This window comes from Gamsiella multidivaricata (assembly GCF_025024155.1).
Source record: "Gamsiella multidivaricata strain RSA 2152 chromosome Unknown BC939scaffold_40, whole genome shotgun sequence".
Taxonomy (NCBI): domain Eukaryota; kingdom Fungi; phylum Mortierellomycota; class Mortierellomycetes; order Mortierellales; family Mortierellaceae; genus Gamsiella; species Gamsiella multidivaricata.
In genome coordinates, this window is record NW_026251748.1 from 126,216 (window position 1) to 150,768 (window position 24,553).

The following is a 24,553-nucleotide window of genomic DNA, read 5'->3' on the forward strand; positions in this document are numbered from 1 at the left end:
GGCAAGTTCGAATGTAGGAAGGAAAAAAGTAGAGGTCAGCCTACAACGCTCACTGGCGCGTCTATGGCACGTCACGTTGCACGAGAAGAAGTGCATCCTGCATCCATCTCCGCGTTCATCAACTGGTCATCTCATCATCCTCATTTTGCGACGTGTCATCCCGCCCTTCACTTCGTAAAGCATATCGATTTTATTCGCCTGCTGTCCAGCCTAAGGCTACTTCTTTAACTACCCCAACTCGACATACGTACGTCCCAAAAGCCTTAGAGTGTTCCCTTCCAGACAGAGAAAAGGCACTAAGCGAGGATGAGCATTGCAGCCTACCTTCAAACAGAACTTGTCGCTCTGTCCAATGAAGCGAGGCGCAAGCACCCAGAAATCAAGGAGGTAGCGTGCATTATTGCAGGATCAATGGGCATCGCTTGTCCAGGAACCCAAGTTGTTAAACGCTTGAAGTGCCCTCTTAAAATGTTGGTACATCTCTGATATCTTTTGTAGGCTGCCGAGAGGGTTATCGCTTTACTACGACACCCCGGACAAGGACAGGGTTCCAGTCTTGCCAATGGTCAGTAATCATTTGAGTCGCTGTTGTACTCAGTAAACTATGTAGGCGCCGTGCAGTTGTGCCTATCCATATACTAACGTGTTTTCTCAAAAACAGTGCTTAGCCAGAATCAAGATGTACTCAAGCCGTTTCTTCTCGCGTGTGACACCAAAAACGTCAAGTTGGTGACCATATCGATGGGATGTCTCCGCGAGCTAATATCTCATCGTGCTATGCCCGAGGTATCAAGCGCGTTGAGCATGATGGAAAAGATGTTAGACCCAGATCGGACATGCCACTTACGCTCGTCGTCACTTTATTCTTTGATGATCAATGTTTCCAATTCAGAGCGCCATCGAAGTGGTATTAAAGACGTTGAACGACATCATGTCCCATGGAGTGGAGATACAGCTCAAGATTTTGCAGACGATCTTGCCGCTTTTGACCAACTATAATGTCCACGGAGATTCGCTGGCAGAGGTCAGTATTTTCAATCATTTTGGTGCACCTGGACTGCTCGGCCATATGGAGGCTGCTCGGCTAACCAACTAGTCGATTATCTTCGCTCTAGGCACTTCTTCTCTGTTTTCGCCTACAAGATTCCAGGGTTGTTTTTGTCAATAACACTGCCGCAGCGACCCTTCGTCAATTAGTGATATACATATTTGAAAAGGTTGGCGACGAAGACTTGGCGAAGCAGGAGCAAGGTAACGGAGGTGATCTGAAGGCGATGACAACGTGCTGTACTTGCGGCATGGAGCCGTTGCTCATCTTGGACTCTCATTTTGTAGGAAAAACTAGCCAATGGCAAGAAAAGGAGGAAGCTACTGATGCCCCGGCGTCAGAACAGGAGAATGAAGAGCAGCTGGGACCATGCGCCTTGGATGCGTATCTGCTGTTTCAGGATTTGTGCCTCCTTACCAACTCTGAGCACGCTCGTTTCTTGAAGCTTGGCAGCATCAGCCGGACGTTTGGACTAGAACTTATCGAGAGTGTTCTAACCAACCACTTTCACCTTTTCAAGCAGGTATGCGGATGCGGGGCAGCTGGTTTATTTTGTCCGCAGGGTTCTCTGTGTTTTTTTCGTCTTTCCCTTTCGATTCTTTTTGGTGACAAGTTGCAGGAACCGTCATTTTAATGCCATTCATGCCATCATCAACTGTAGCACGAGGAGTTTGCCTCGCTCTTGCGTGAGAGGGTCTGCCCCTTGATTATCAAGAACTTCTCCGACAAGCAGGATTTCCCGCAGACCATGCGCCTCATGCGAGTGGTGTACATACTGATCAAGCAGTTTCATGAGATCTTGGTAGGTTTTCGGAAGATCCACTATGTTATTCACGGACTCCTGTTTCAGAGCCATCGCATATCAAGGCGGCTGACATGGTTGAGATTCACTTCATGGGACGTCTATAGGCTATCGAATGCGAAATTTTTCTCTCGATGTTGATCAAGCTGCTGGAGCCAGAGGGGAACATCCTATGGCAGAGAGTGTTGGCGATGGAGATATTCAGGGGAATATGCGGGGACAACGCTCTCATGAGAAGAGTATATAATGCGTATGACCAGCAAGGAACAAGCACGGACATCTTTGGAGACATGATCATTGCTATCGGGCGTCTATCAACTGAGAAGCCACAGCTTATCGGCGCAGGGAGCTTCGTTCAGGACAGCTCTGAGAATACCAAACCAGCCAGTGTCAACGAGAGGGATGCGAATGAAGGTGGAATCGGCGGCCTAAGCATCCCAACTTCGACCATGCGTATTCAATGGTAGGTTCCCTTCATGTTCACAGTTTGGATTTTTTGTCTATCAACCTCTTATTCTTACCGCTCTCTTTATTTTTATCTTATTTTACAGCGTAGATCAACTCGATAAAGCAGATCCTCCTCAGATCCCGGAGACATACCTATACTATTTATCTCTCGTGTGCACCAACTCAATCGCGGATGGGCTGGCATCCTACATATTCCCGATCGTCTCGCAGGCACTACACGATCAGCAACGACTCGCACAGGAACAAAGGGACACCACGGAAAGCGCAGATCCTGCTCAAGCAAAACCAGTTCTCTCCCTGTTTCCCAACACAAACTCTCTTGAACTCTCGAAAACAAAGGAGGCTGACGACATTGCGCTGGTTACCATCATGGCGGAGTCAGCCTGGCCTGGATTGCTGGCAGCATTCTCATACTTCCTCGGCTCGAATCTGGACGAGGAGCTGTTTCACAATGTGATGCGTGCCTACCAAAACTTTACCAGTGTTTGTGGTGTCTTGCAACTTGTTATACCACGAGATGCGTTTTTGACCTCGCTGTGCAAAAACTGTCTTCCGATCCTTCCAGCATTGGAGCATCGGCCAGGACCACCTACTGGCAACAGCGCGATCCAGGATACAACAACTCCAAATATTTCAGAAAAGAACATGTACTGTCTACGTATCCTGCTCAATGTTGCTCAGTATCTTGGAGGCACCTTATTCGACAGCTGGTATCTCATTCTGGAGACCATGCAGCAGGCGGAGTATTTGCTGAAGGCTAAGCTGCATCGGAGTTCCTCAGGACAGATGAAAAAGGCTGGAGCAGGAAATTTTGGAAGCAGCCAGCAGACTGCAAAAGCACTCTCACCGTCACAGAGCTCTTCTCACAAATCCACGAATAACGCTATCGACTATGCTGGATTAGCAGCAGGCTCCTCGCATCAGGATGCGGACGTGCTGGCCCTTCTTGCGTCGTTTAAGCAGCTGTTCGATCTCTCAACACATCTCGACATTCCTTCGTTCCGGAGCTTTACACGTGCACTATGCAAATTGGGCGCAGCTGGAAGTGGTCTCCCCTTCTCGGATGGCAAAGGGGCAACCACTGCTCCGTTTCTCAAGGGACTGCGACACATCAACGTATGTCTCGTATCTCGAATTCAATTTGTTTCTCCACTTTTTTTAAGACAACTTCTCAACGTTTCAAGTTTCCTCATCTAGAAATCAGACGACAGGTCGTTTGCGATCGAGAAGCTGAGGCATATATGCTTACTCAATGTCGATCGGATTGCCTCAGGAGAGAAAGGCATCACGGTCTGGGATATTGCTGTGGGATACCTGATTGAGACGTCCAACCATCCAGCGCCCTCAGCTCAGATTCGAATGCAGGCATGCGATGCCATCTCTGATATCATCATCGCGGCTATGGCGCATGCGGAACAAAACTCTATGGCGAAGCAGGAGGAAACCCAAATGCGCGTGATGAATAATTTGCGGGAGCTGATCCAGGGGCACAGCAATTCGCTAGTGGAGATTCAACGCATGGGTCTGGAGACACTCAACAAACTGCTTCAGACGTCAGGCCAATCCCTGTCCTTTGGATGGGGTATCATCTTTGAAATGATTCAAAGCTCGATTGGAACACTTCCTTCAAGAATACCAGCGGAGTCAACACCACAGCAAGACCAAGCCAGCGACGAGATCGACCACCAACCGTCCACGGGTCCTGCAAAACCTACTGGACTTGTTCGGATTGCATTCCCGTGCCTGCAGTTGATTTGCACGGACTTTTTGTCGCTGTTGAGTGCAGATAACCTTCAGCTCTGTATCGATACCCTAGCCGCCTTTGGTTATCAGACTGAGGACCTCAACATCTCCCTTACTTCTGTCGGTCTACTTTGGAACATCTCCGACTTTATTCAACAGAGCTTGCGGGACTTTGGATCGTCTGCGCTCGACCCAGCAACAGAATCAAGTTCAGTCGAATCGGGAGCCGTTGAAGATATAGTACTGCAGTTTCCGGATCCCACCCTGTCTCAAAAGAACCTCAATGGGCTCTGGATGCTACTTCTCTACAAGATTTCAACCCTTTGCTCAGATGCTCGTCCAGAAGTTAGGAACGGCGCGATACAAACGCTGCTTCGAACAATTCAGATCAACGCCATCAGCTTGGACCTGCGGTCATGGCGTCAGTGCGTGTGGAAGATTCTTCTACCTCTTTTGGACGAGATCGATATATCCTCGTGTCGAAAAGTCGACTATGTGCAGCCCCAACCTGCTCCTACGGGTTCATTTGTGATGCGCAACGATTCGCCAAGCAAGCAATGGGATGAGACGCATGTGCTACTATTTAATGGTCTTGCGGATGTGTTCCAGGCGTTTTTGCTGCAGTTGATCAGATTGAACGACTATTTGGAAGCCTGGGTGTTTCTTTTAGAGCGACTTGAGACGGCATCGCTGTTTTCATCGCCAGATGTGGCCATCGCCGCTTTGAAAGGCATCCAAACGATGATGAAGGTTCCAGCTGCAAAAGACGACGAGGCTTCCAAGGACCATCCAGACAGCGAACAGCGAGAACAACGGCTGGAACGACTCTGGGACACGGCTTGGCAAGTTTGGGAGCGGATTGGCTGTGCTATCGTGGGGCGTGAGCCATCCATTGGTGAACAGCGCGTGGACTACAGTGCTCGAGACCGGCCTATGACCAAAAACTTTACACAGGACACGCTTACGGAATATGTTAACATTATGCATCATTTGTATCCCATCCTTGCCAAGAAGTTCCAACTAAGGGATTTGCGAGCGTTCCTAGACGTTGTCCATCTGGTGCTGATCTTTGATGCCAGCCCTGTGTACAGACCTGACATTGACTACCTATCGCCACTGCAGCTCTCGATCCACGACGCCTTGACAATGCTTAATCTGAATACCATATCCGGCGGTCCCGCCGCTGTCTTGGAGCAACTTACAAACCAATTCCTTCTTGCCTTTGAAGTTGAGCCTGTAGGCGCACCCACGAACGCGCCGACAAATTCGACAGGATCTGTCAAGCCAACATATATTGCTCTTTGTAAGGTGACGGTGGCAAGAATCGTCTCCATGCTGGACAAATTCCAGCGGGAAAAAGGAATCTATGCGGACGGGGTCTATGCCAAGGTTCTCAAGGTACCCAATCAGCCATGCGGATCTGGAAATGATCATCAATGCTGGTGTACTGTTCGTATCTGCTAACGTGTAACGTCTGCCTATGATCGAATACTCCTAGTCGTTTGGTACTGCCATGAGGCTGCGTTATAAATGCCCACCGTCGTATAAACACGTTGAAGATGCTCCACTTTGGAAAACAGCTACGACAGCCTTCATGGAGAGCATTAAATACGGTCTCACTGTCGTCGAGTCTTTGGAAAATGGTACGAGATTATATCGCCTGGAGCACTTGAATTGCCACAGTATCTATCTGCACTCTTCTAAATTGTGATGTCCTTCAATCTTGATAGACATTTCCGATGAACAATTTTTTGAGATCTGGCGCGAAATCGTTGATGTGTGTCGCGGAACAATGGCGCCTGCACTGTAAGTGTATTTGCAGCAGCTCTTGCCGCTTCGCCTTTTCATGCGTACACTACCTAACTCTTTTGTCGTTTAACCACCTTAGACCTATTCCGTTAACGGATATGTCACTTAAGAGCCAGGCTCTAGACGAATCGTTTGATTTGGTTTACCTTCACACTCTCAAAACAAAGGTCTTCTTTAGGATGGGATATCATCGCGTGCCTATGGACACTCTGGCCGAGTTAATCCAAATCCTCGATCGCGCAGCCAATCTCTACATCCTCTCCACCCCGGCCATGATAGATGCTCCGACGACCATTACAGTACCCACAGCGTCGCAAGCACCTTTATCGGCGTCTGTCACCAATGACAGGCAGATTAATTCAACCGATTCAAAGTCAAAGCTGGCGTCCTCTGCCGCGGACGATTCGCATCTAGACATTATCCAAGGCCTGGGCATCACTTTGCACTCAACTACGAACACCATGGTTCCTGTCCGACGCGAACGATTCGCATTTGCCTGTCTTGAAACCCTATTCGACCTCTGCTCGTCGGGGGAGGAGCTACAACAGGAGAACAATGAACAGAATGGAGTGAACCGAGGCATTAGCACTTGTAGCAGTGGTGGCCCTGTGTCTGCGCACACAATAAGCCCACCAGAGATGGAGCTTCGGAATAGGACTGCCAATGTGATGACGCCTGTGCTGATGCAAAGGTGCCATGCATTGCTGGACGCTTACAGCGCAGACCAGGCTCTATTGGGCAAATGCCCCTTCCCGCGGTTGCGTCACCAAGAAATCTCACTGATCTTGCAAAGACTTGACCAGCTGAAGTTAGTACCAGGCGTCCTCAGTTTAGAATCTGGGCATGACAATGGACGAAAGGGTCAGCAGCAGCCCCAGTTTGGTAAGTGAAGTAGAGGGCTATAGGACTTACGATTGGCGCATTGGTGCATCCATTGTACAAAGATTAGAACAAAACTAATGACCTCAATGCTTCTTTTTCGGATGTTGCTTCTCGGATATGTCAAACTTGTATAGCTGAGATTAGAGAGAGTGTCCTCACAGGGCCAACGGCGCATCTATTTTATTTGTACGATCCTCTGACGGACGCCATGTTCTGTCATGATCCAGAGGTGCTGCTCCTACTCAAGGCATGTCTCAAGACAGCAGGACGGTCCATTGGCCTTTGCAAATAGCCATTTTGGTAAACGCGACAACTCCTTAGTAATAAAAAGCTTCATTATACAATGCTTGTCTAGAAGTAGATCGAAATCCTTTTGGCAGACGCCGTGGTGAATATCCAGTGGAATGTACAATCCAACGGCGCGAAACACATAGGCTTAGATCATGCTGGTGATGTGAGCCGTCATGTACATATGGGTAGCAATCGTTTGATCACCGCTGCTTTTGATATTGGTTGCCCTTGATATGCAGCCAATTCAAGAACCAATCGTTGAAAAACGACGGAGTAAATCCTTGGGAATCTTTGCCTTGTAACGCGAAGTAGCCTTCTTTTCCTTCTGTAGAGCAGAGTGGAAATGTGAAAGACGAGAACAATAGGATCTGTGGACTTTACAGGTGTTAACGCATATACGCACTGCGAAGGACGCCAAAGCCTTTTATTCCGGCAAGCCTTAATAGATGCGGGAAAATAAGAAGGCAGGATGCGGTTGATGGCCTGGTCTGTCCCGGACATAATTGAAGATGACCTGTCCCTGGACGCGCTTGCTTATTCGCGTCTTTCTTTAGCTATGGATTGCCATATTTTGCGTTTCTGCTGTGCATCAATCGTCCCTTGAGATAAGCAATATTCGTTATTAGAAATCAAATATTTTATTCATACATACAACATGGACCCTGCTTGTTGAGCATTCCGTTTGGCGCATCTTTTGTCTCTGTCGCATTGTCTTCTTAACCGAGAGAGGCTAATGAAGAAAGTATAGGGACGAATCATTTCAAGGCAGCCATCCTTCTTCAATTGCCAAGGTCCATCAAAGAAAATACAGCTATTACAAAGAGCAGAGGAACAAGTTGCTGGATTCCAAAACTCTTGGTTGTAGGACAATACATACTTGTCCAAAAGGAAACCCCTTAGTAGTCAAGGTCCTCCACATAGTCTTCCTCCTCCTCCTCGCGGTCAACCAGGCTCTGGTAGACCAAAGTGAAATCCTCAGGTTGGGTTAGACCTGACGCTACAATCCAGCGCGCAGACGATCCTGAGGACGACGACGTCAGTTGCTGCAACAGCCGTCGTGAACTCTCTTTTTCCTGGTTATCGCCTCTTGGCCGCAACAACCTTTCTTCGCTCTCGGCTGCAGCGGCTACGGCTTCTCGACCAGCCTTTTTTCCACCATCCTCGTTTAGGTGCTCCATCGCCCGCTCTTCCTGCTTCATGAGGTAAAACTCTTCGAATTCTTGGGGCGTTGGCGGAGAGCCACTCCGCTCGTTTCTGACAGAGTCGGGAGTGGAGGATGATGATTTGAGGTTAGATCCAGGAGCTGGAGCTTGGTAGCGGCGAGCGGCAAGACGACCACAATAACCATCTTTCCAGAACAATGGATGGGACGCCCACTCCTTGACACAGTCTTGAAAAGCTTCGCCTGAATCCATAAACGAGGTGGCCGCAGCCTTGATACAATGTCGTAAGTGCGGTCCAAGCATGGCGACGAGCTGCTTCGTGACCAAGTGAGTTCTTGAGAGAGTCCAGTGGCTGTGAACAGGCGATCCCATGCTGTCGTTGTCGATATTATTATTCTCACCCGTGCTTTGGAGTGGTGCTTTGTCACCATAATCGTCTGCGCTGCATTCAGAGGCCTCAGACACCAATCCTGAGAATGCCAAGTCGTCCTTCATAGTCAAGAGTCGTCGTGGTTTCGACGACAGCAAAGTGGAGACCAAATTCTCGACATGGATGTAGTGGGTGGTGTCGGTCGTAAGAATAAAAGGGTAGGTCTGGAAGATGGGTCCTGCAAACCAATTGGTGTTGTTGTACAAAAAATGATAGGCCTATGAGGGAACAATGGAGGACCCATTTGTTAATTGCGGTTCTGGACAATCGTGCTATCTTGTCAATCTTATCTGGCGTCTGGTTCCTGTTACCTTCAGCAGCCCTGAGGGATTATCCGCCTGTCCGTTCTCGAGCACGGACGGAATCAGCATCTTGCGCATTGAGTCTTCTTTGGAATAGCCAGCTCCACCAGTACCGGCACCAGCACCGACGCCAGCATTTGCGGGGTGTGTTCCCGGCCCAAATCTGGAAGACGGCGAGTGAGCCCTTCCCTGAAATTCGCTTGGTCTTCGCATGACAGTTTCACCCTCGTGCTCACCTACAAAGAAGACGCTCGCACCAACATCTTCAGCATCCTTGGCCCACGTCCTGGCAATGGCCCGCTTGAGTTCAAAATTGGTGGCTTTACTTAAGGACGGAGAGGGGTGCACCAAGATGACTACGACTGGTTCCTCGACACTATTTTAGGATCACGGAGATGAGTAAATAGGTATGAGAGGTTGCTTTTTATAACTGTGCTTTGAGGAGAGAGTAAGAAAGGGTACTGTCGGCGTACCGAAGCCTCTTTGTGCGTCGATCGAGGGAGGGACGATGGAAGACAGTCCCTAGGAGGAAGAGTGTCAAGAGCACTGTGAGGACTACTCCAGAAACCCGCACAGTTCTTGAGGTGGTTCTGAGCATGGATTAAGATTATCGTGCTTTGCAATGTTTGTTGCTGGTGTTGATTGGGGCCTGCTTTGGAATAGAGCACAGTGAGATGAAGATCAGGATGCGATGATGGCGGAGGTACAGAGCGAGGTGACAGGTTCCTGAATTTGGTGTGTTGTACCCCCGCATTAGAAACCTTAAATAAACAATTGGGGCCCTCGTCTGAAATGTATGTGACCCGATTTGAGTGCGTTCATGTAGATATGCTGCTGGTGCTGCCTATAGATCCTCATCCTATCCTCAGCTATACTTTGAGCTCAGATGATGCCGGCCCCTTGGCTGACAGACGAAAAGGTAGATTATGATACAGGGTGGGATTGGGAAGGCTTGAACTGTGCGTGAACTGAGTTCGTGCAACAATGGCGACGTGATGTTAAGGGTTTAGGTGCGGTGGAGTGCTTGATCTACAATGGACGTGTTGTGAATCGAAGTTCGCCATTCGGCGCTCTTCAACAATGCTCAATCGAGTCCGTGCTGCCACCTTCCGCTCCAGGTCACTCGTCGGTCCTGCACCTTTTTCCAGGGCCTCGCTTTCTTCAGGACAAGGCCCTGGCTGTTAATGAGATAAACCACCATTACACGTCCTCGTTCCTATCTACTTTATGCGCAACAGGCAATCCACCTCAAATTCATGATGTAGTGTTCAAGACCGTTGCTGATTTATGGATATCATGGACTCGGCTAACAAGGAAAGAATAATTTGGCATCAAAATGGATCTATCTTGGCATAGACATTTTCAAAACATACCAACTGCTCGATAAGGTGGAGTGCGAGATCGACTCAATCGACACAGTCGACATCCCTATCGGTGCTGCCGATAAAGCGCAGATCCTTCAAGATATCGTCGATCTTGTATACAAAGTTCGAGTCCAGTCAACCAAGCAAAGAAGCTGAATGTTTTTAATTAATGAATAAGATGTTTGACTACACCAGCTGGATCAAAGCTGCAGCACCTCCTTCGGATCCACTCTCCTTTGTGAACCAGTACTCTTCACAGTCCTCTAGAGGTACCCCAGATTCGTGCGTGATGGTCATGAACTGGACCGGCTTCTCAATCACGATCATAGGGTGATGCCATACGTTAGGCTTGTAGTTGATTCCCAAGGTGTTGTTGCACTTGAAAGCCTGCATTGTGCTCAGCACTGGTTTGTCGTCAGGTCCATTCTCTGCGGTGACAACAACATAGCTTCCGTTTCCATCCCCTCCCATGGGCATGAACATCTGCGAGGAGTACGGGTGACGCTCCAGCAGCCTGATTGGGAACTGAGGTGTAGTGACGGGTTTGTAGCATTTAAATATGGCGATGTTGGCGGCCGCAGATGCCAATGATGGGTTGGGGTTCGCGCTATCCGTCGCAGGCGGACGCAAATTGACGAACTCGGCTAGGTGGGAGAACTTTTGGGCAGTGCCTAGGAAGCAGAGTAAAGCATTACGGTGGTTAATCGATAATCGATTTGTCTGTGAGGCCAATGAAGACATAGATATAGTGTACCTGGCTAGCAAACGCTTACGGAGTCATACCTTGATTAACCTGGACGGCATTGGGATCTGCATCCGGCAAGCGCACAACTTGGCCCCAACGCGAAAAGTTGTCATTGGTGATAGACACGGGCTGCACCGTCAGTAGGGCCTCGGTTGTCTCTTCCGGGATCGAGGGACTCATTTCCGTACGATATAGTGTGCTGGGTTTGAGGTATGGTTGGGTTGTAAATAGAGTGAGGGCACAGCGACTGTATTACATATGAGATCGAACGTAGCACAGTTGAACGATGGTCGATGAAGCTGCTGAATGAGAGGCACGGATGAATGAGAAGCATGTCAGTAAGCGGCATCTCTTCCCCTTTTATGTCTTCTTGGACAAGGCCCAGCGCGAGAGGTACTTGTTGCCGGAATATTTAGGCAATTGGGGAATAGAAAAGTGGGGTTATGCGGGCAATGCGCGCAGGGCGGGGCTTCTGCGTGTGGGACCAGAACTTTATTTCGCTATTCAGAAGCCAGCTCAACAGGACTGTATGTCCCAGCGCTTGAGATGAGTAATTGTTCTGATAAAGTCATTGCTCAAGTCGTAGTGGCTACCTCAACTGTCCTGAATACTGCAAAAGCAGATTTGGACTGGGTCAATGTGCAAGGATAACAGTGCTCTTGGTGTTTCTGTGCGCGGCGACAGCGGCAGTATAAGCGAGGGCTATCAAGTCGTGTCATGACCGGTGGCTCCTTACGAATAATGTCCCAGGAACCTGTTGCTACATAGGCATCCTGACGGTAACTCTTGTAGCTATTTCCCTGCTCTAGTTCCAGAATTAGCCTCAGCTGCAGAGTCTGCTTCTGCTTTAGTTACTGGGACAGCGAGAGCAGGTCCGTACGAGCTTGGTTCGTAGGAAGCTGCGTTGAGTACAAGTCGGCAAGGAGTGTACTTTTGGGGCCAAAGCGTTAAGGCGTCTAACAGCAGCAACAATGCCAGCGGAAATAGCAACATAGTCTTACGGTTCACGACTACATATTCATTGCGTCCACATGGAAGCATTTCACCTTCAAGGACAAGACTGAGCATATCGACATCACTGGCATCATGGACGGCAGAGCTAGAAGCAAGAAGGCGATAGCCTTTTGCGGCGCCGATTATGGCGTGTCTATCAGAGCGAGACATGCCCCCAATCCTTTGACAGGATACAAAAGCACAGAAATCGCTCTGAAGCACTCTCATGCTATTTTTTTTTTTTTTTTTTAACTGAACGAATGCAACTAATGGGTCACGGCAACGCTGGCTTTTATTCCTTCTAACAGAATGCCGCCATAAAGTATGCCCGCCCAGCAAACTAACTACATCTCACATGCGAGGCGCGCTGCGTCGGTTGCGAAGAGTACGGCCGGACTCAGCCGCAAGGAATGCTTACAGCGTTCTTTGCGAAGCTTTATTGAGGAAGAAAAGTAGACCGGGTACAAAAAGCTCCTGCTGTCATTTGAAGCCATCTGCGATCGCTTGAAGGATGTGCGCAACCAACGCACACGAATGAAACGGGCTTGAGATCGACTGTGCGCAGCTTGAGGCATTGTATCAAGCAGCATAGGCATCAAATTCACGCCTGTATGCTGCGAACGACAATTTTGCTCTAGTAGCGCTAATGCTAGCCACTCCTGTTGTCCTCTCTTCTCTCAAAGAGTCGAGCGGCACCATTCACCAATGACTGGTGCGAGAGATTCCACTTCCATCATGGCACCAAGGCCTTGGCCCAGGAATATAAACATCCCAAGAAGTGTCCCAAACAATGGCCTTATAGTCTTTCCATCCATCTGACCAAGACAGCGGGCACCAGCGTCGACAGTAGGATCAAGGGTCGTGCAAGACGGGGTGGTGGCAAGGCGCGGAAGAATTGCCGGCGACATGGTATTGTCGCCATGACAGACAAGTACAGGTCGTCGTAGACGTGCGCATACCGTTTTGAGCAGGTGCATTATTCAAAGTCTCTCAGTACGACTGCGGGATCGGTCAATTGCTATCTGGCTATGCGCGTCGCGTTCAATTGATGTGACTGAGGTTTGCCGCCGTTTTCAGTTGATTCCACGAGCACAACAACAAGAAATAAGGTCGCGACCATCGCTCTCATTACAAATCCCACAGGCAACCAACTACTCACCCATCACTACTATGACACTAACCAAGCGACCCGCTGATACCGCCGCGACCAAGGACGGTTCTTTCAAGCGTCTCAACTCGGGCGCTGCAGCAGACAAACCTGCACCGACCAAGCAGTCATCATTGCTGGCCTGGGCCACTCCAAAACCCAAGGCCACAGCAGACACTCCTTCGTCCGCAACAGGCACAGCCCCAGCGCCCCTTATAGCGGTAGGCGCGACTTCGGTTGTTCCCGCAGCTCCTAAAGCAAAGCCTGATATCCTCAAAGGCCTTCCCGACGAAAAAAAGGAGCTGCTGCAGTTGGAGCAGGACACTATGGACGCGACATGGCTGCGTGCTCTGCAGGCTGAATTCACGAAGCCCTATTTCATTGAAGTAAGTCCAAGGAATTGCTGTTTACAATTGTTGAATGATGCTGTTATTTCGACACGATGGTGGAGAGAAACTTTATTCTAATGAATACTTCTACATGTCTCCATTCTCATTTGGAAACTGTCACAGCTGAAAAAGTTTCTCAAGCAGGAGGATCTCAGCAATCAGAAGGTGTTCCCACCAAAGCCCGATATCTATAGCTGGTCCAGATTCACACCCCTCCCTACAGTTCGCGTTGTAATTCTTGGCCAAGGTAAATACTCATATCTTGCCACTACTCTTGTCGACAGGTTATTCGATGGTTCTATGCGGTGTTCTCGGACAGCAAATCTTATTGACGACCCTTCCTTTGCTTGACATGTTAATAATAGATCCTTACCATGGCGATGGTCAGGCCCATGGACTGTGTTTTAGCGTCAAGAAGCCAGTTCGGCCACCACCTTCTCTCCTCAACATGTTTAAGCTCCTCGAAAAAGACTTTCCGGGTTTCAAAATCCCCAACCATGGTTACCTCGAAACGTGGGCACGCCAGGGAGTGCTGATGGTCAACTCTGCCATGACGGTGCGTGCACATCAGGCCAATTCGCACAAGGGAAAGGGTTGGGAGCACCTACTCAATGCGGTGATCAAGACGATCAGTGATCAGCGTCGCAATGTAGTATTTTTATTGTGGGGCAGGGACGCACAGAACCGAGGAGTGTTGGTCGACAAGAAGAAGCACCTCGTATTGCAGAGCGTACATCCGTCGCCTCTTAGCGCGCACCGCGGATTCTTTGATAGTCACCACTTCTCAAAGGCAAACAAGTACTTAGAGCAGAATGGACAGCAACCGATCAATTGGAACAGCCTTATCGATGACATGTCTTGAGCGCTGAATGATTATTTGTGCCAGCAAGCCGCTTCATATATAGATATACAGGAATACGTATCAAACCCAATAAAATATCTTTATTCTCGCTGACACGTCGCAATTGTCAAAGGCCTGACAGGGCAGCAACATCCATCTTGGCTGCGCGGTTTCAACCCGACATCCTTTCTTGCCTTGTTAAGGACAATGAGAATATCCTGGATAGCATCTATCTTTGCGAACGAAATTGCTTGTTTGTCGCGTCCGCGTGTGCAAGTAATCCAGCGGTTTGAATAGGTGATCTTCTACTTAGCGCGATCTCCGAGCATAGGAAGTATCCTCTATCTCATTATCGCTGCTCTCCTCATCTGAGAACTCATAGTCATACTCAACGGAAGAGTCGTGATGTTCGTCCGCTAGCACGTTCATATCGATTTCCTCTTCGAATCCGTCTTCTTCGTCGCCACTCCGCTTGCGATATCTTGAATGGCTCATAAACGAGGGCTGCATGTAGGGAGGAGGGACGAATCTGGATAGTCCTGCAGCTCTCATGGCATCTCTCCCGACGCTGTTGCAGAGGATTTACCGAGCGTTAATTGATTAAACTTTGTAAACGAAGGCAGCCAGGTAGTTCGTGTCAAAGGTGTGCAGAGAAGGCGTACCATGTGCCACAACAGAAACACCAGACGAATCCAAAGATGACGAGGGTGATGCAGAAGACCATCAAGCCAAACAGTCCCCAAGGCGAAGATGCTTCGCCCATGGTGGATGATGACCAAAGCGATGTGAGAGAGGGAGAATAAAGAATAGTGTCCCGAGGTTTTGCTCTTGGCAAAGCAGGACCATGGCACAGCATAAATAGCGGAAAAGCCACTCCTGCCTTCAACAAGGACGACCAGCCATCGATCCCGTTCATCCTCTCCTCCTTTCGTTTTCTTATTCACTCCGGAATCAAAGCCGACCATGCCCGCCATTGCAGAGACAACATGCTATAACCTCTCAAAGTTCAGAGGTAGAGGATTAGTGCTCCATATCAGTATCTTATTGTTTCCGGAACCAGAGTGGCTATCGGGATATTGATCATAGAGGGACAGGACGGGATGGACAAAGGACGACTACTTTTGCCCGAATTCTTGTGCAGAGCATGAGTATCTCTCACCTAGAAGTCCTAAGAGGCCGACCAGTCGACAGCAGGATGTGATTACGAATGAAGAGTATCGTGTTACGATCTCAATATCGTCTATTCAACACGATCAGAGGAGCGGCCGAATATCTCATCCGATGTCCTGTTATCTCATCTTCCCGCCGCCCTGCGAACAATAGCAACAATGAAATCGTTCCGAGTTCTGGATGACAACATTATGCTCCGCCTAAACGAGACCAACACGCACGCCGAGGCTGCCTGTGCTAGCTTTTTTAATGAGCTCGTCGCTGCATATCAGAAACGCGATGCCAGCATCAAATTTTGCTTGGAGGTACAGTGAAGTGTCAGGAGCAGGACTCATCGAGTCCTTGTTCATTCCGCGTAAGGATGGAATGCTTATATTACTGTACTAACCTTAGATTCCTTGGTACTCGCTTCTCGCTCAATCTGTCTAGATCATGGACAAGAATATTGCAGCAAAGAAGGAGAAGCTGTACCAGGATCCGGATGACTACACACTTAAGGACAGTATCATGACGGATGAATCCAAGGCAAGGGCTTCTTTTTACGGCGTCAACATGGTCGATGTCGAGATAGACAACAACCTTCGTCATTTATTCTAACTGACCTCTCTATGCACATGGATTAATAGCGTCAAATTATTGCAAACGAGAGCACGGTCGAGGATATTGTCCGCGGTCGCTCGTTGAAGGCATTCCAGGAAAAGTGCGCGTTGTTTGATCTTCCAGAGAACATCCAGGAATTCTTGGACAAGAGACACGGATAGATGCACAGTCGCTTCTAATAAGACTGCCAAGGACGAACGACGTTATCTACAACGGGACTCCATAAAACAACATGAGATAGATTGGTAATGCTTCTTGTTGAATATAAGCCCATAAGCATCATTTTTATTTACGTACTAGTAGCGTCTGCGTCCAGTTCAGAGGAATACGCGGTCAGAAGGCATATTATTAATACAACAAGCAAAGCAAGCAAAGACAGAATGGCTGTAACTTACAAATTGTCCTTGGAGCTTTAAAGCCCAACAAATCGTGTTGTTCTAGCAATGTCCTCATGGCTCCTACTGCTGTTTGAATGTGGCGGTTGATGGGCCGGGGTCTGCTAGCGTTTGACGCTTCTGGCTCTTGTTCACTGCGGCTGGTGTTGACGGATCCTTGTCAACTGCTCGTTTTTTGTTCCTGCTCGCTGTTGTAGATATGAACGGACCTAGGCTGCTGCTGTTGTTGTATTTGTCGGGTCTCTTCTGATCTTGTAGCTGCGATCAGTATATACGGGCTATGTTCTCGCTCCCCACTGCATCGCGATCGAACAGCACACGGCATCCTGGACAATATTTAGAACGAAACGGCAGCTTGATCAGGAACTGGTTACAGTCCAGACGGGGACATTTTGCGCTTGTATAATACTCGTGCGCGCCCAGCACGACATATCCCAAGTCCTTTGCCTAGATAGTGTAGACAGATACGGGAGTGTACATTAGACATTCACCCTCTTTGGAACAGCAACACAAGACACGTATTAGGACCTACTCTGATGATAAGTCGTTTTTCAAGCGCTGAGTGCTTTGATGTTAATCCGGTTTGAGTGCTGAACGAACCTAGGCCGAAGCAAGCAAGGAACTAAATTACCCCTAGCTGTCTCTCCGATCCACCTGCCATGCGCAAGATACCCTTTATGGCTTTTTTCTAAGCATGGATTTTGTACTAGCCTCCATGACTGCAAACGCAGCAACATACTGAATTGAGTTATGCGCTCAATTGCTCGTTCTAACATACAGTAACATCCTCGCATCGCTCTGCATCTCTGTTGTGCAGGCCATCGTCAGCTTTCGCTTTCGCTTATACCTGCTAATCAGGAGACTAGGATGCAAGATCAGGATCCTGCCTCGCTGTTCTTCGCTTCTCGTGATGAGTACGCGCCCCTGCTTATCGATCCTTCGCTGTTTGAGTCGGTCGGGGAAGGCGTCGCACCTAATATCTACACCATCCCAGATCGTATGCCACCGTCGCCTTCCACTGGTCAATTACAGCAACAAAAAGCCTGCGCAGAAAAGTCCAGACCTCTTGATCAAGTAGGCGCGTCATCCAAGAGCGTGCATCACGACCAGGATGGAGTACGCGAGCGCCTCGTAGGGAGGAAAAGGAAGGATATGGGCACATTGGACGCGTGGGATACTGTCTGGGGACAGGATCTGGATCATAACGTACAGCGCATCGACCGCCGCAGCATCTTTGACTCTTTCCTCGATGCTCACTGCAACCATACAGCAGATCAGGATTCATATTTATCGCCATTGACTTCAATACCACCCTTGCAGACATCGCCGGTAGCCACACGGTTAGGGGACAACATGACAATGGGTCCAAGGACCGATGAATGCCCTAAAAAGAGCACACATTCGGTCTTTGGGCCTTTGTCCCATCCTGTAAGACCGGAATCACCTCTAGAGCCGGAGTCATCGAACGTCAAGCCCACAGCGGATCTCGTCTTTGAACTACCGCCGCTGTCGAAACGTCCTAGGAATATTTTGGATGAGTACTGCGATCGCAGGAACTCTGGAGTTTGGGCATCAGCGTCAAGTGTGGAGACTGGTAATAGTACAGGATCTACTAAGACTTACAAAATACCACCCCGACCTAAAAAGAACGAGACACGCATGATACAAGTAAATACGTGGCACGCCGCAGGAACACCATCACAGCGTGATACAACGACGGGGCAGGACAATGAATCAGCGGCTTATCCGGATAAAGTACAGTTGACATGGGAGATGAGCATCGCAGCAGGTCCACTTGCTCAGCCGGGAATACCGATTGCATCGCCATATGTGACCGAGGCAGGAGTTGGCGTGTTTGAGGCAGCATATCAAAGGTAATGGCTCTATATTGCTTGATCCAAATGCCATGGAGAGTATAGCTTTCACTGACATGGCTCAACCACAATAGGCACCAGGATTATGCATTCAAATTTCGGTCGAATCCTGCGATCGTCCCCTGCGCGACACTAGTCGATGTATGTGTCTCTTTTAGCTTGAAGTTCTGCGTTGGCTTTCATTTTTGACTGATTTTCATCCATTTAACCTTGAACGTGATCGACTTGCATAGAGCATCTTCTTACTATTGAGCGGAACTCCTTCGTCCGTCTTTACCTACAACCCAGACAGTATGAAATTTGAGATGGGCAATGAGAATATCAGGATCGAGGGCTGTAGTACTCAGGGCGTATTCAAGTAAGACTCTGGACTCGACTATCTACACAATAAGGGATAGCGCGGTACAGGTAATAGGATACTGACTCGATAAATCTTCTCGACAAAAAAATGGTCTATAGCTTGCTGCAAGATATGATGGATGCTGGAACCCATATAAGGCGACTCGTCAATGTCTCTGAAACCTGCATACACCACCCAGAGTAAGCATCTTTATATTATTTCATACTTTTGAGCCAATGCTACCGAAGGGAAAGAAAGTTCCTAACAAAACAGCATTACTGATCACCGTCTATGGTATTTTCTAGGGGAATGGGTTTGATTCGGATCGCTTTCGGCCGTTCTCTGTCATCATATCTGACTTTTTTGCAAGGGACCATCGTTGTACTTCAGGAAACATCTCGGAAAAAGCAGATGCAAGTTTTGGAACTACACCATAAGACGCGTGGCGTGACATTGATGCTGGAGAGACTGGCCAATCTCTGTCAGTGCGTAAGTAACCTTGCGTGCTGGGCAGTAGCGTCCTAGAATGACAGAAGGTAACTTACTGTTTTGACTACTTTTTTGGGGGACAATAATAGCATGTGGCGCATGACATGATGGACACATCGGTGGCACGCCTTGGATTCTACCTGCCCTCTGGTCCAGATCTGCTCTCGATGATCTGTGATGAGATCCAGGCGGAACCGGGTTCTGCAGATCCTCTGTGGACGGCGCTGTTGCTGAGCATCCTGGATCAAGCCAGTAAACCGTATAGAGATATCCTCAGTCGCTGGCTAGGTATTACACCGTCAGCAGTAGCAGAGCTTACTCAGAACCGGGCGTCACGGATCAGTGATGCAGAGGGACTCTCGTTATCTGGAATTTCAGAGTGTGGAGCTGTGGGAAATGATTATTCCAAACAACAACGAGCCAAAGAGTCTAGGAGCGATCTGCTTTCGATATTTGATTGCCATCTTCAGCAATCATTGCAGGGATTGGATCCGTTTGACGAGTTTTTTGTGCAAAGCAAGCATGGGTGGTCGTGGGATGGGTCGGAGCCCATCATTTTGGCGGATCCTTTGGACTATGACGCGGAATTTCGGATGGGTGAGAAGGCGCCGCCTGAAGCGTTCATAGACGAGCAGCTCGCGGCTCAAGTCATTGAGGCCGGGAAGGGACTTCAGATTTTGACCGAGTTTGAGCCAAAACACCCGCTCATCGTTCACGATAGAAACAGGACACAGACTTGCAGTGGATTCGAATGGCTTTGTGCCCAGGATGAGATTGTCGCGTAAGTTCATACTTGTTTAGCATACTCTTGAAGAAACAGTATGGGTTGAGTAGAGACTATGGGCATCCATCTTAACGCACTCTCACGTGGCAATTTGATAGACAACGGACACTTTACGCGCGATCAAGCAAAGACGTTTTTCGGGCTCTAACAACTAGATTGAAACGCATGGGTTGGATCCGGAGGCGCACTACGAAAGATGCGCAAGCGCTGACAAGACAGAGGATGCGTCAAATTCTTGAAAAGGATGGAAACGCGAATTCGACGTTACGTGTTACAGTGCAAAACGGAGCCTTCAGCGAAGCATCGCAGGTTATAGAACTTGACATGGATCTTTCACAATTGCCAGGAGCAAGCAGAGATCCAGCGCCACCGTTGCCGTCAGCGGGCGTGAGACTTGATTTTGGACTCGACTCAGATCTACAAGGGTTCTTTTCTTTGTCTCCCTCAGTTGGCAAAATGAGCGGTTTGTCATTAGCGTGCCCGAACACTATGGCCTTTCTTCTTGGACCCTACACACTCGGTATCTCGTCTTCAAGGTCGTCTGCTTCACCATTTTTATCGACAGAATTTGGAGCATCCACAACAGCCAACCAACAGCCTGACGATCTCTTTTTGACACCCATGACAAGGCTCGAGGTCATGGCGCCTCTCGCGATCCTTCTTGAACAGAGTCTTGGCTACTCTATTCGTATGCGGATATCCTTGATCAACACATGCGTCATGTCACTCTATTTCCACGACTTGAATCTGCTGGGGCATCTCGAAGTCATGAAGCGGTTCTTATTGATGAGGGATGGACGATTTATGGCGATTCTTGCGGAGGCGTTGTTCGCGGAGGAAACTGGACTCTTGGCGCGGACTGTTTGCATTACAAATAGACTTGATGCCGCTAGTACGTCGGTTAATGCCCCTGCGACCGCTTCACCTTCTATGCTATTATTGCAGGGCAGCCTTTCAGGGGCACGGAATAACGGCAGGCGCATCTCCGTGGGGTCCACTCCTTCCGGTGCTTCCGCGTGGCAAGCGGCGCGCCCCAGATGGCCGCCTAAGACTGGTGAGCTGGAAATGGGATTGAGGACTGTTCTTTTGGATTGCTTCCAGTCCTCCTCTTCGTTTTCTCTGATGGATCGTGAAGCGGCATCAAGAGACGATAGGTCGGATGGGTCAGATATGGAGATTGAAGGGTCTGCAACAGCGGAGCGAGCATGGTTGACGGCAGAGAAGATCAAGCGACGACAAGTGGATCCACAGGAGCTGGAGGAGTCGCTGGCGTTCGCGGTTAAGGAGTATGATGACCACACGAAGATCTCGAGAGATGTTAATGGTATGTTCCATGAATGCCGTGTTTCTTTGGTATGCTACGAGTATTCGTGTGCGCCAGGTTTTTTTTATCATATTCTACTTTTCTCTGTTCTATTGTGTAGCACTCGAAGCTCTTGATTTCCTATACTTAGAGTATAAGGCTCCGAAACCCTTGCTTCTCTTATTCTTCACTCCTGAAGCAATGGACAAGTACACGCGATTATTCTCATTCCGGTTGCGTCTTGCTCGAATAGACGCGGTGTTGAAGCAGCTCTTTCGACAGCTTCGAGCTCGACAAAAGGCTCTTGTGTCATTTACAACACATGAAACGACGCTACACCCGCAGCAATCACAGCTATTGGAAGCGTGGATGAAGGAAATGAAAACGCTACACCGGTTTCGGTTTGAAGCTCAGCAGATGTTTGATGGCTTCCATGGATATATCATGAACGTGGCCATGGGTTCGACATGGGAGGTGTTTATCAAGCGATTGAGCGCTGTTCAGGAGAGGATTGAGGATCAGATCTTGAGCGGTTGTGCGAGCGAGGGCTCAGATGACGAGGAAGCTACCATTCTGGACTCAGGTCGCGATGATCCAGAGATCGTAAACGCCATGAAAGATCAGACTACTGTCCAGGGGAGGCTGCTGGATGAGCTGGACAACCTGGCGGCTTTGCACGAATTCCACGAGCATGTTCTGGACCTGATGCTGCTGCGATCACTCTTGAAGCGGAAGCAGGCGCCGATCCTCAAAGTCATTTATGGAATCATGAGCTGTATTCTCAAGCTGTCGCAGTATGTGGATCGGTTACCAGAGATAGCACATGGATTGACTCATCTTGACGGGAACATGGATGGGAATGGAGCGATGGAATCGCTTGACCAGCAACAACCACGGATGGCGAAGCTGGAAGCCATGCATGAAAAGTTTCGTGTATCGTGTCGTATGCTTATCAAGGTCCTCAAGGTTCTGGATGAACGCGGTGTGGGCATGGAGGGCACGCGGAATTCTTCATCTTGCTCGACAGAGGCAGCTGAGATCTCCTTCCTTCAGCAGTTGTTGCTTTGCTTGGACATATCTGGATTCCATGACTAATAAGCAGCTAGGCGCTGAGGTGTTTAAAATGCTCCTTTATGGTACAATTACATTTGGCTTATTTTGATTTCTCCGGCTTGTCTTCTCCGTGTGTATGCTTTTGAGGACTTCCTACTTCTGCATAAGCTCGGCTCCAATTCGAAAAGAACCGACCAGCGATGTGAGCTGCAGCTTTTCGTTTGCACCTGTCGACAATTTGTACCTAGCGACGCAGACACCAAGGTCTGGTTAGAACACAGTGCTATTTTGCACAGAAGGCAGTACCAGTGACGATGATCATCATCGATGCACCTACTCGACATCGGCCATCTTGTCTAAAAGATAGACACGCGAGTTCGCAGGCATGTCGACCAGTTCCAGATAGTTATAGACTTCGGTCAAAATATCCTGCAATGCCATTCCCTTCGTCGTCTTCAGATATGAAATGTCTATTGACGAAAACAAATTGGGTGTAATGTCTTAGAACTGTGGGCCTGAAATCCTTCCGGAAACTCAAAGTAAATAAAAAAAAGAGAACAGTAACACCATCGGAGTGATAGAAAACGTTAATGTGCACTTACTAGAGTAAGCGGTGGTGAAATCTTCCGTGAGCATGCTGTTGACAATCGTGTCAATATCGGCTGGGTGTGGATTTCCAGTACAGTTGTAAACAGCATCTTCGTCCACGACGTCGTAACCGGCATGACAGGCCTGCATGATGTTAAGTGCACGTCTCATGTCTCCCTTGGACAACTGGAGCAGCGCCTTTCGTCCTTCGGGCGTAATCTTGACACTTGAGATTTCAAGAAAACATGTGTTGCCGTGAATGGTTAGTCCATTGAATTTGACGAATATGCTTCTAACATGGAATCTAAGTGCTGACAAGCATTCATACCCTTCGTTTTGAATGATAAAATCCAGGCGCGAGTCGACCTGACTCATCTCCAGGGGTCCGAATCTGAAACGTGTACACCTTGACTGCAACGCAGGGATGATCTTACTCACGTAGTTACAAATAATGCAGAATCGCACATTCCGCGTGTATTTTTCCACGACTATGGATTATTGGTGGTTCCAAAGACAGGCAATAAAGCAAAGATAACGAGAGCGAAAAGTGCGAAAAGGGTTAGATGGCCAGGTTGTTTCACATAGCCTTTTATCACGTTAAGCCTATCGACCTAAGCCTAGATGTAGAGCTACTTACCTCGACGCAGGGCGTTCTGAGCAGTCTGGGTCATCATATCGGCCTCGTCCAAAATGATCAGCTTGAATCCCGAACTGAAGATCTTCTTTGTGCTCGCAAAGTTCTTGATCTGCTCACGAACCACATCAATTCCACGGTCGTCGGATGCATTGAGCTAGATACATTAGGAAGACGTGTCAGTATAAGGAACCCTTAGCACACGCATTATTCTTCCAAATGTCCTCATAGCAGTATCCCACCTCCATAGTCATGCTCTTCCACATAGGTCCGTACAGTTGGCGCGCACATGCCAAGATCGTCGAAGTTTTGCCTGTTCCTGGAGGCCCGTAGAAAAGCATGTGTGGGAGCCTGTTCTCGTCAATGAACCGCTCAACTGTGATGAAAGAGTTGAGAAAAGTCCGGAAATAAATGCTCCTTAGTTTCGACTGTCAACTGAGAAAGACGCCTTTGTAGCTCTGGTATGCTGACCGACATGTAGCGCAACCTACTCGTGGAGGTAATATCCTTGTGCGAAACGAGGTCGTCCAGTGTCACTGGTCGGTATTTCTCGACCCTTTTTATGAGGAAAGAGAAGTATCAGTCGCTGGTGGTGCTCACGAACTTTGCTCTATATGTCATGTATCCTGCCGACTTGAATGCGAAGTTGCCTTACCATGGCAAGTTCTCATCAGTAGCGGCGTTGGATTCGACGAATTTCCCTTTCGACTTTGAGTTCGAGGCGAAGGAGTCGAATGCGTCACTGGCATCGCTCATGACCTGGTCTTCATCCATGGCACTGTTCCTTGTCAGTTCAGCTGGGTATGTGGTATAATGAGAGTCAGGGAAAACGCGCTGCAGGTTCGTACTTCATGTTTTTTTTGAGGCAAGTTCGTTTACAGGAAGCCACCGCCACCATTTTTTCAC

General features: G+C 48.7%; 8 protein-coding genes across 8 annotated transcripts; 4 read left to right on the plus strand and 4 right to left on the minus strand.

Moving 5' to 3' along the window:
• The first annotated feature begins 21 nt into the window (after positions 1–21).
• BC939DRAFT_424723 (uncharacterized protein) lies at positions 22–7,087 on the plus strand. The gene is made up of 14 exons (XM_051553146.1): positions 22–387; positions 499–565; positions 662–786; positions 893–1,024; positions 1,116–1,251; positions 1,336–1,571; positions 1,710–1,850; positions 1,958–2,313; positions 2,402–3,434; positions 3,516–5,459; positions 5,560–5,704; positions 5,792–5,867; positions 5,950–6,752; positions 6,887–7,087. The coding sequence occupies exons 1-14, from the start codon at positions 307–309 to the stop codon at positions 7,042–7,044; spliced, it is 5,433 nt and encodes a 1,810-aa protein (XP_051411322.1). The 5' UTR covers positions 22–306; the 3' UTR covers positions 7,045–7,087.
• Positions 7,088–7,686: 599 nt separating this feature from the next.
• On the minus strand, positions 7,687–9,715 carry BC939DRAFT_454188 (uncharacterized protein). The gene is made up of 3 exons (XM_051556031.1): positions 9,412–9,715; positions 8,948–9,314; positions 7,687–8,854 (listed from the first exon to the last, which is right to left on the minus strand). The coding sequence occupies exons 1-3, from the start codon at positions 9,534–9,536 to the stop codon at positions 7,940–7,942; spliced, it is 1,407 nt and encodes a 468-aa protein (XP_051411323.1). The 5' UTR covers positions 9,537–9,715; the 3' UTR covers positions 7,687–7,939.
• A 765-nt stretch (positions 9,716–10,480) lies between these two features.
• On the minus strand, positions 10,481–11,496 carry BC939DRAFT_454189 (ureidoglycolate hydrolase). Its single transcript, XM_051556032.1, has 2 exons — positions 11,086–11,496; positions 10,481–10,973 (listed from the first exon to the last, which is right to left on the minus strand). The coding sequence occupies exons 1-2, from the start codon at positions 11,225–11,227 to the stop codon at positions 10,489–10,491; spliced, it is 627 nt and encodes a 208-aa protein (XP_051411324.1). The 5' UTR covers positions 11,228–11,496; the 3' UTR covers positions 10,481–10,488.
• A 1,568-nt stretch (positions 11,497–13,064) lies between these two features.
• Positions 13,065–14,504, plus strand: BC939DRAFT_424724 (uracil-DNA glycosylase). The gene is made up of 3 exons (XM_051553147.1): positions 13,065–13,573; positions 13,700–13,823; positions 13,942–14,504. The coding sequence occupies exons 1-3, from the start codon at positions 13,211–13,213 to the stop codon at positions 14,436–14,438; spliced, it is 984 nt and encodes a 327-aa protein (XP_051411325.1). The 5' UTR covers positions 13,065–13,210; the 3' UTR covers positions 14,439–14,504.
• Positions 14,505–15,342, minus strand: BC939DRAFT_454195 (uncharacterized protein). The gene is made up of 2 exons (XM_051556033.1): positions 15,080–15,342; positions 14,505–14,985 (listed from the first exon to the last, which is right to left on the minus strand). The coding sequence occupies exons 1-2, from the start codon at positions 15,331–15,333 to the stop codon at positions 14,727–14,729; spliced, it is 513 nt and encodes a 170-aa protein (XP_051411326.1). The 5' UTR covers positions 15,334–15,342; the 3' UTR covers positions 14,505–14,726.
• Positions 15,343–16,566, plus strand: BC939DRAFT_454197 (caffeine-induced death protein 2). Its single transcript, XM_051556034.1, has 4 exons — positions 15,343–15,429; positions 15,741–15,892; positions 16,017–16,112; positions 16,214–16,566. Exons 1-4 carry the CDS (start codon positions 15,381–15,383, stop codon positions 16,346–16,348), a joined length of 432 nt encoding a protein of 143 aa, XP_051411327.1. The 5' UTR covers positions 15,343–15,380; the 3' UTR covers positions 16,349–16,566.
• Positions 16,567–17,308: 742 nt separating this feature from the next.
• Positions 17,309–22,603, plus strand: BC939DRAFT_192998 (Spc98 family-domain-containing protein). Its single transcript, XM_051550538.1, has 8 exons — positions 17,309–18,456; positions 18,531–18,597; positions 18,690–18,814; positions 18,916–18,996; positions 19,102–19,285; positions 19,375–20,066; positions 20,168–21,393; positions 21,494–22,603. The coding sequence occupies exons 1-8, from the start codon at positions 17,450–17,452 to the stop codon at positions 22,465–22,467; spliced, it is 4,356 nt and encodes a 1,451-aa protein (XP_051411328.1). The 5' UTR covers positions 17,309–17,449; the 3' UTR covers positions 22,468–22,603.
• BC939DRAFT_484281 (P-loop containing nucleoside triphosphate hydrolase protein) lies at positions 22,579–24,421 on the minus strand (the record flags this gene model as incomplete). Its single annotated transcript, XM_051559242.1, has 8 exons — positions 22,579–22,669; positions 22,763–22,895; positions 23,028–23,239; positions 23,342–23,501; positions 23,651–23,804; positions 23,890–24,023; positions 24,139–24,203; positions 24,303–24,421. The coding sequence occupies 8 exons, from the start codon at positions 24,419–24,421 to the stop codon at positions 22,579–22,581; spliced, it is 1,068 nt and encodes a 355-aa protein (XP_051411329.1).
• Between the last annotated feature and the right edge of the window lie 132 nt (positions 24,422–24,553).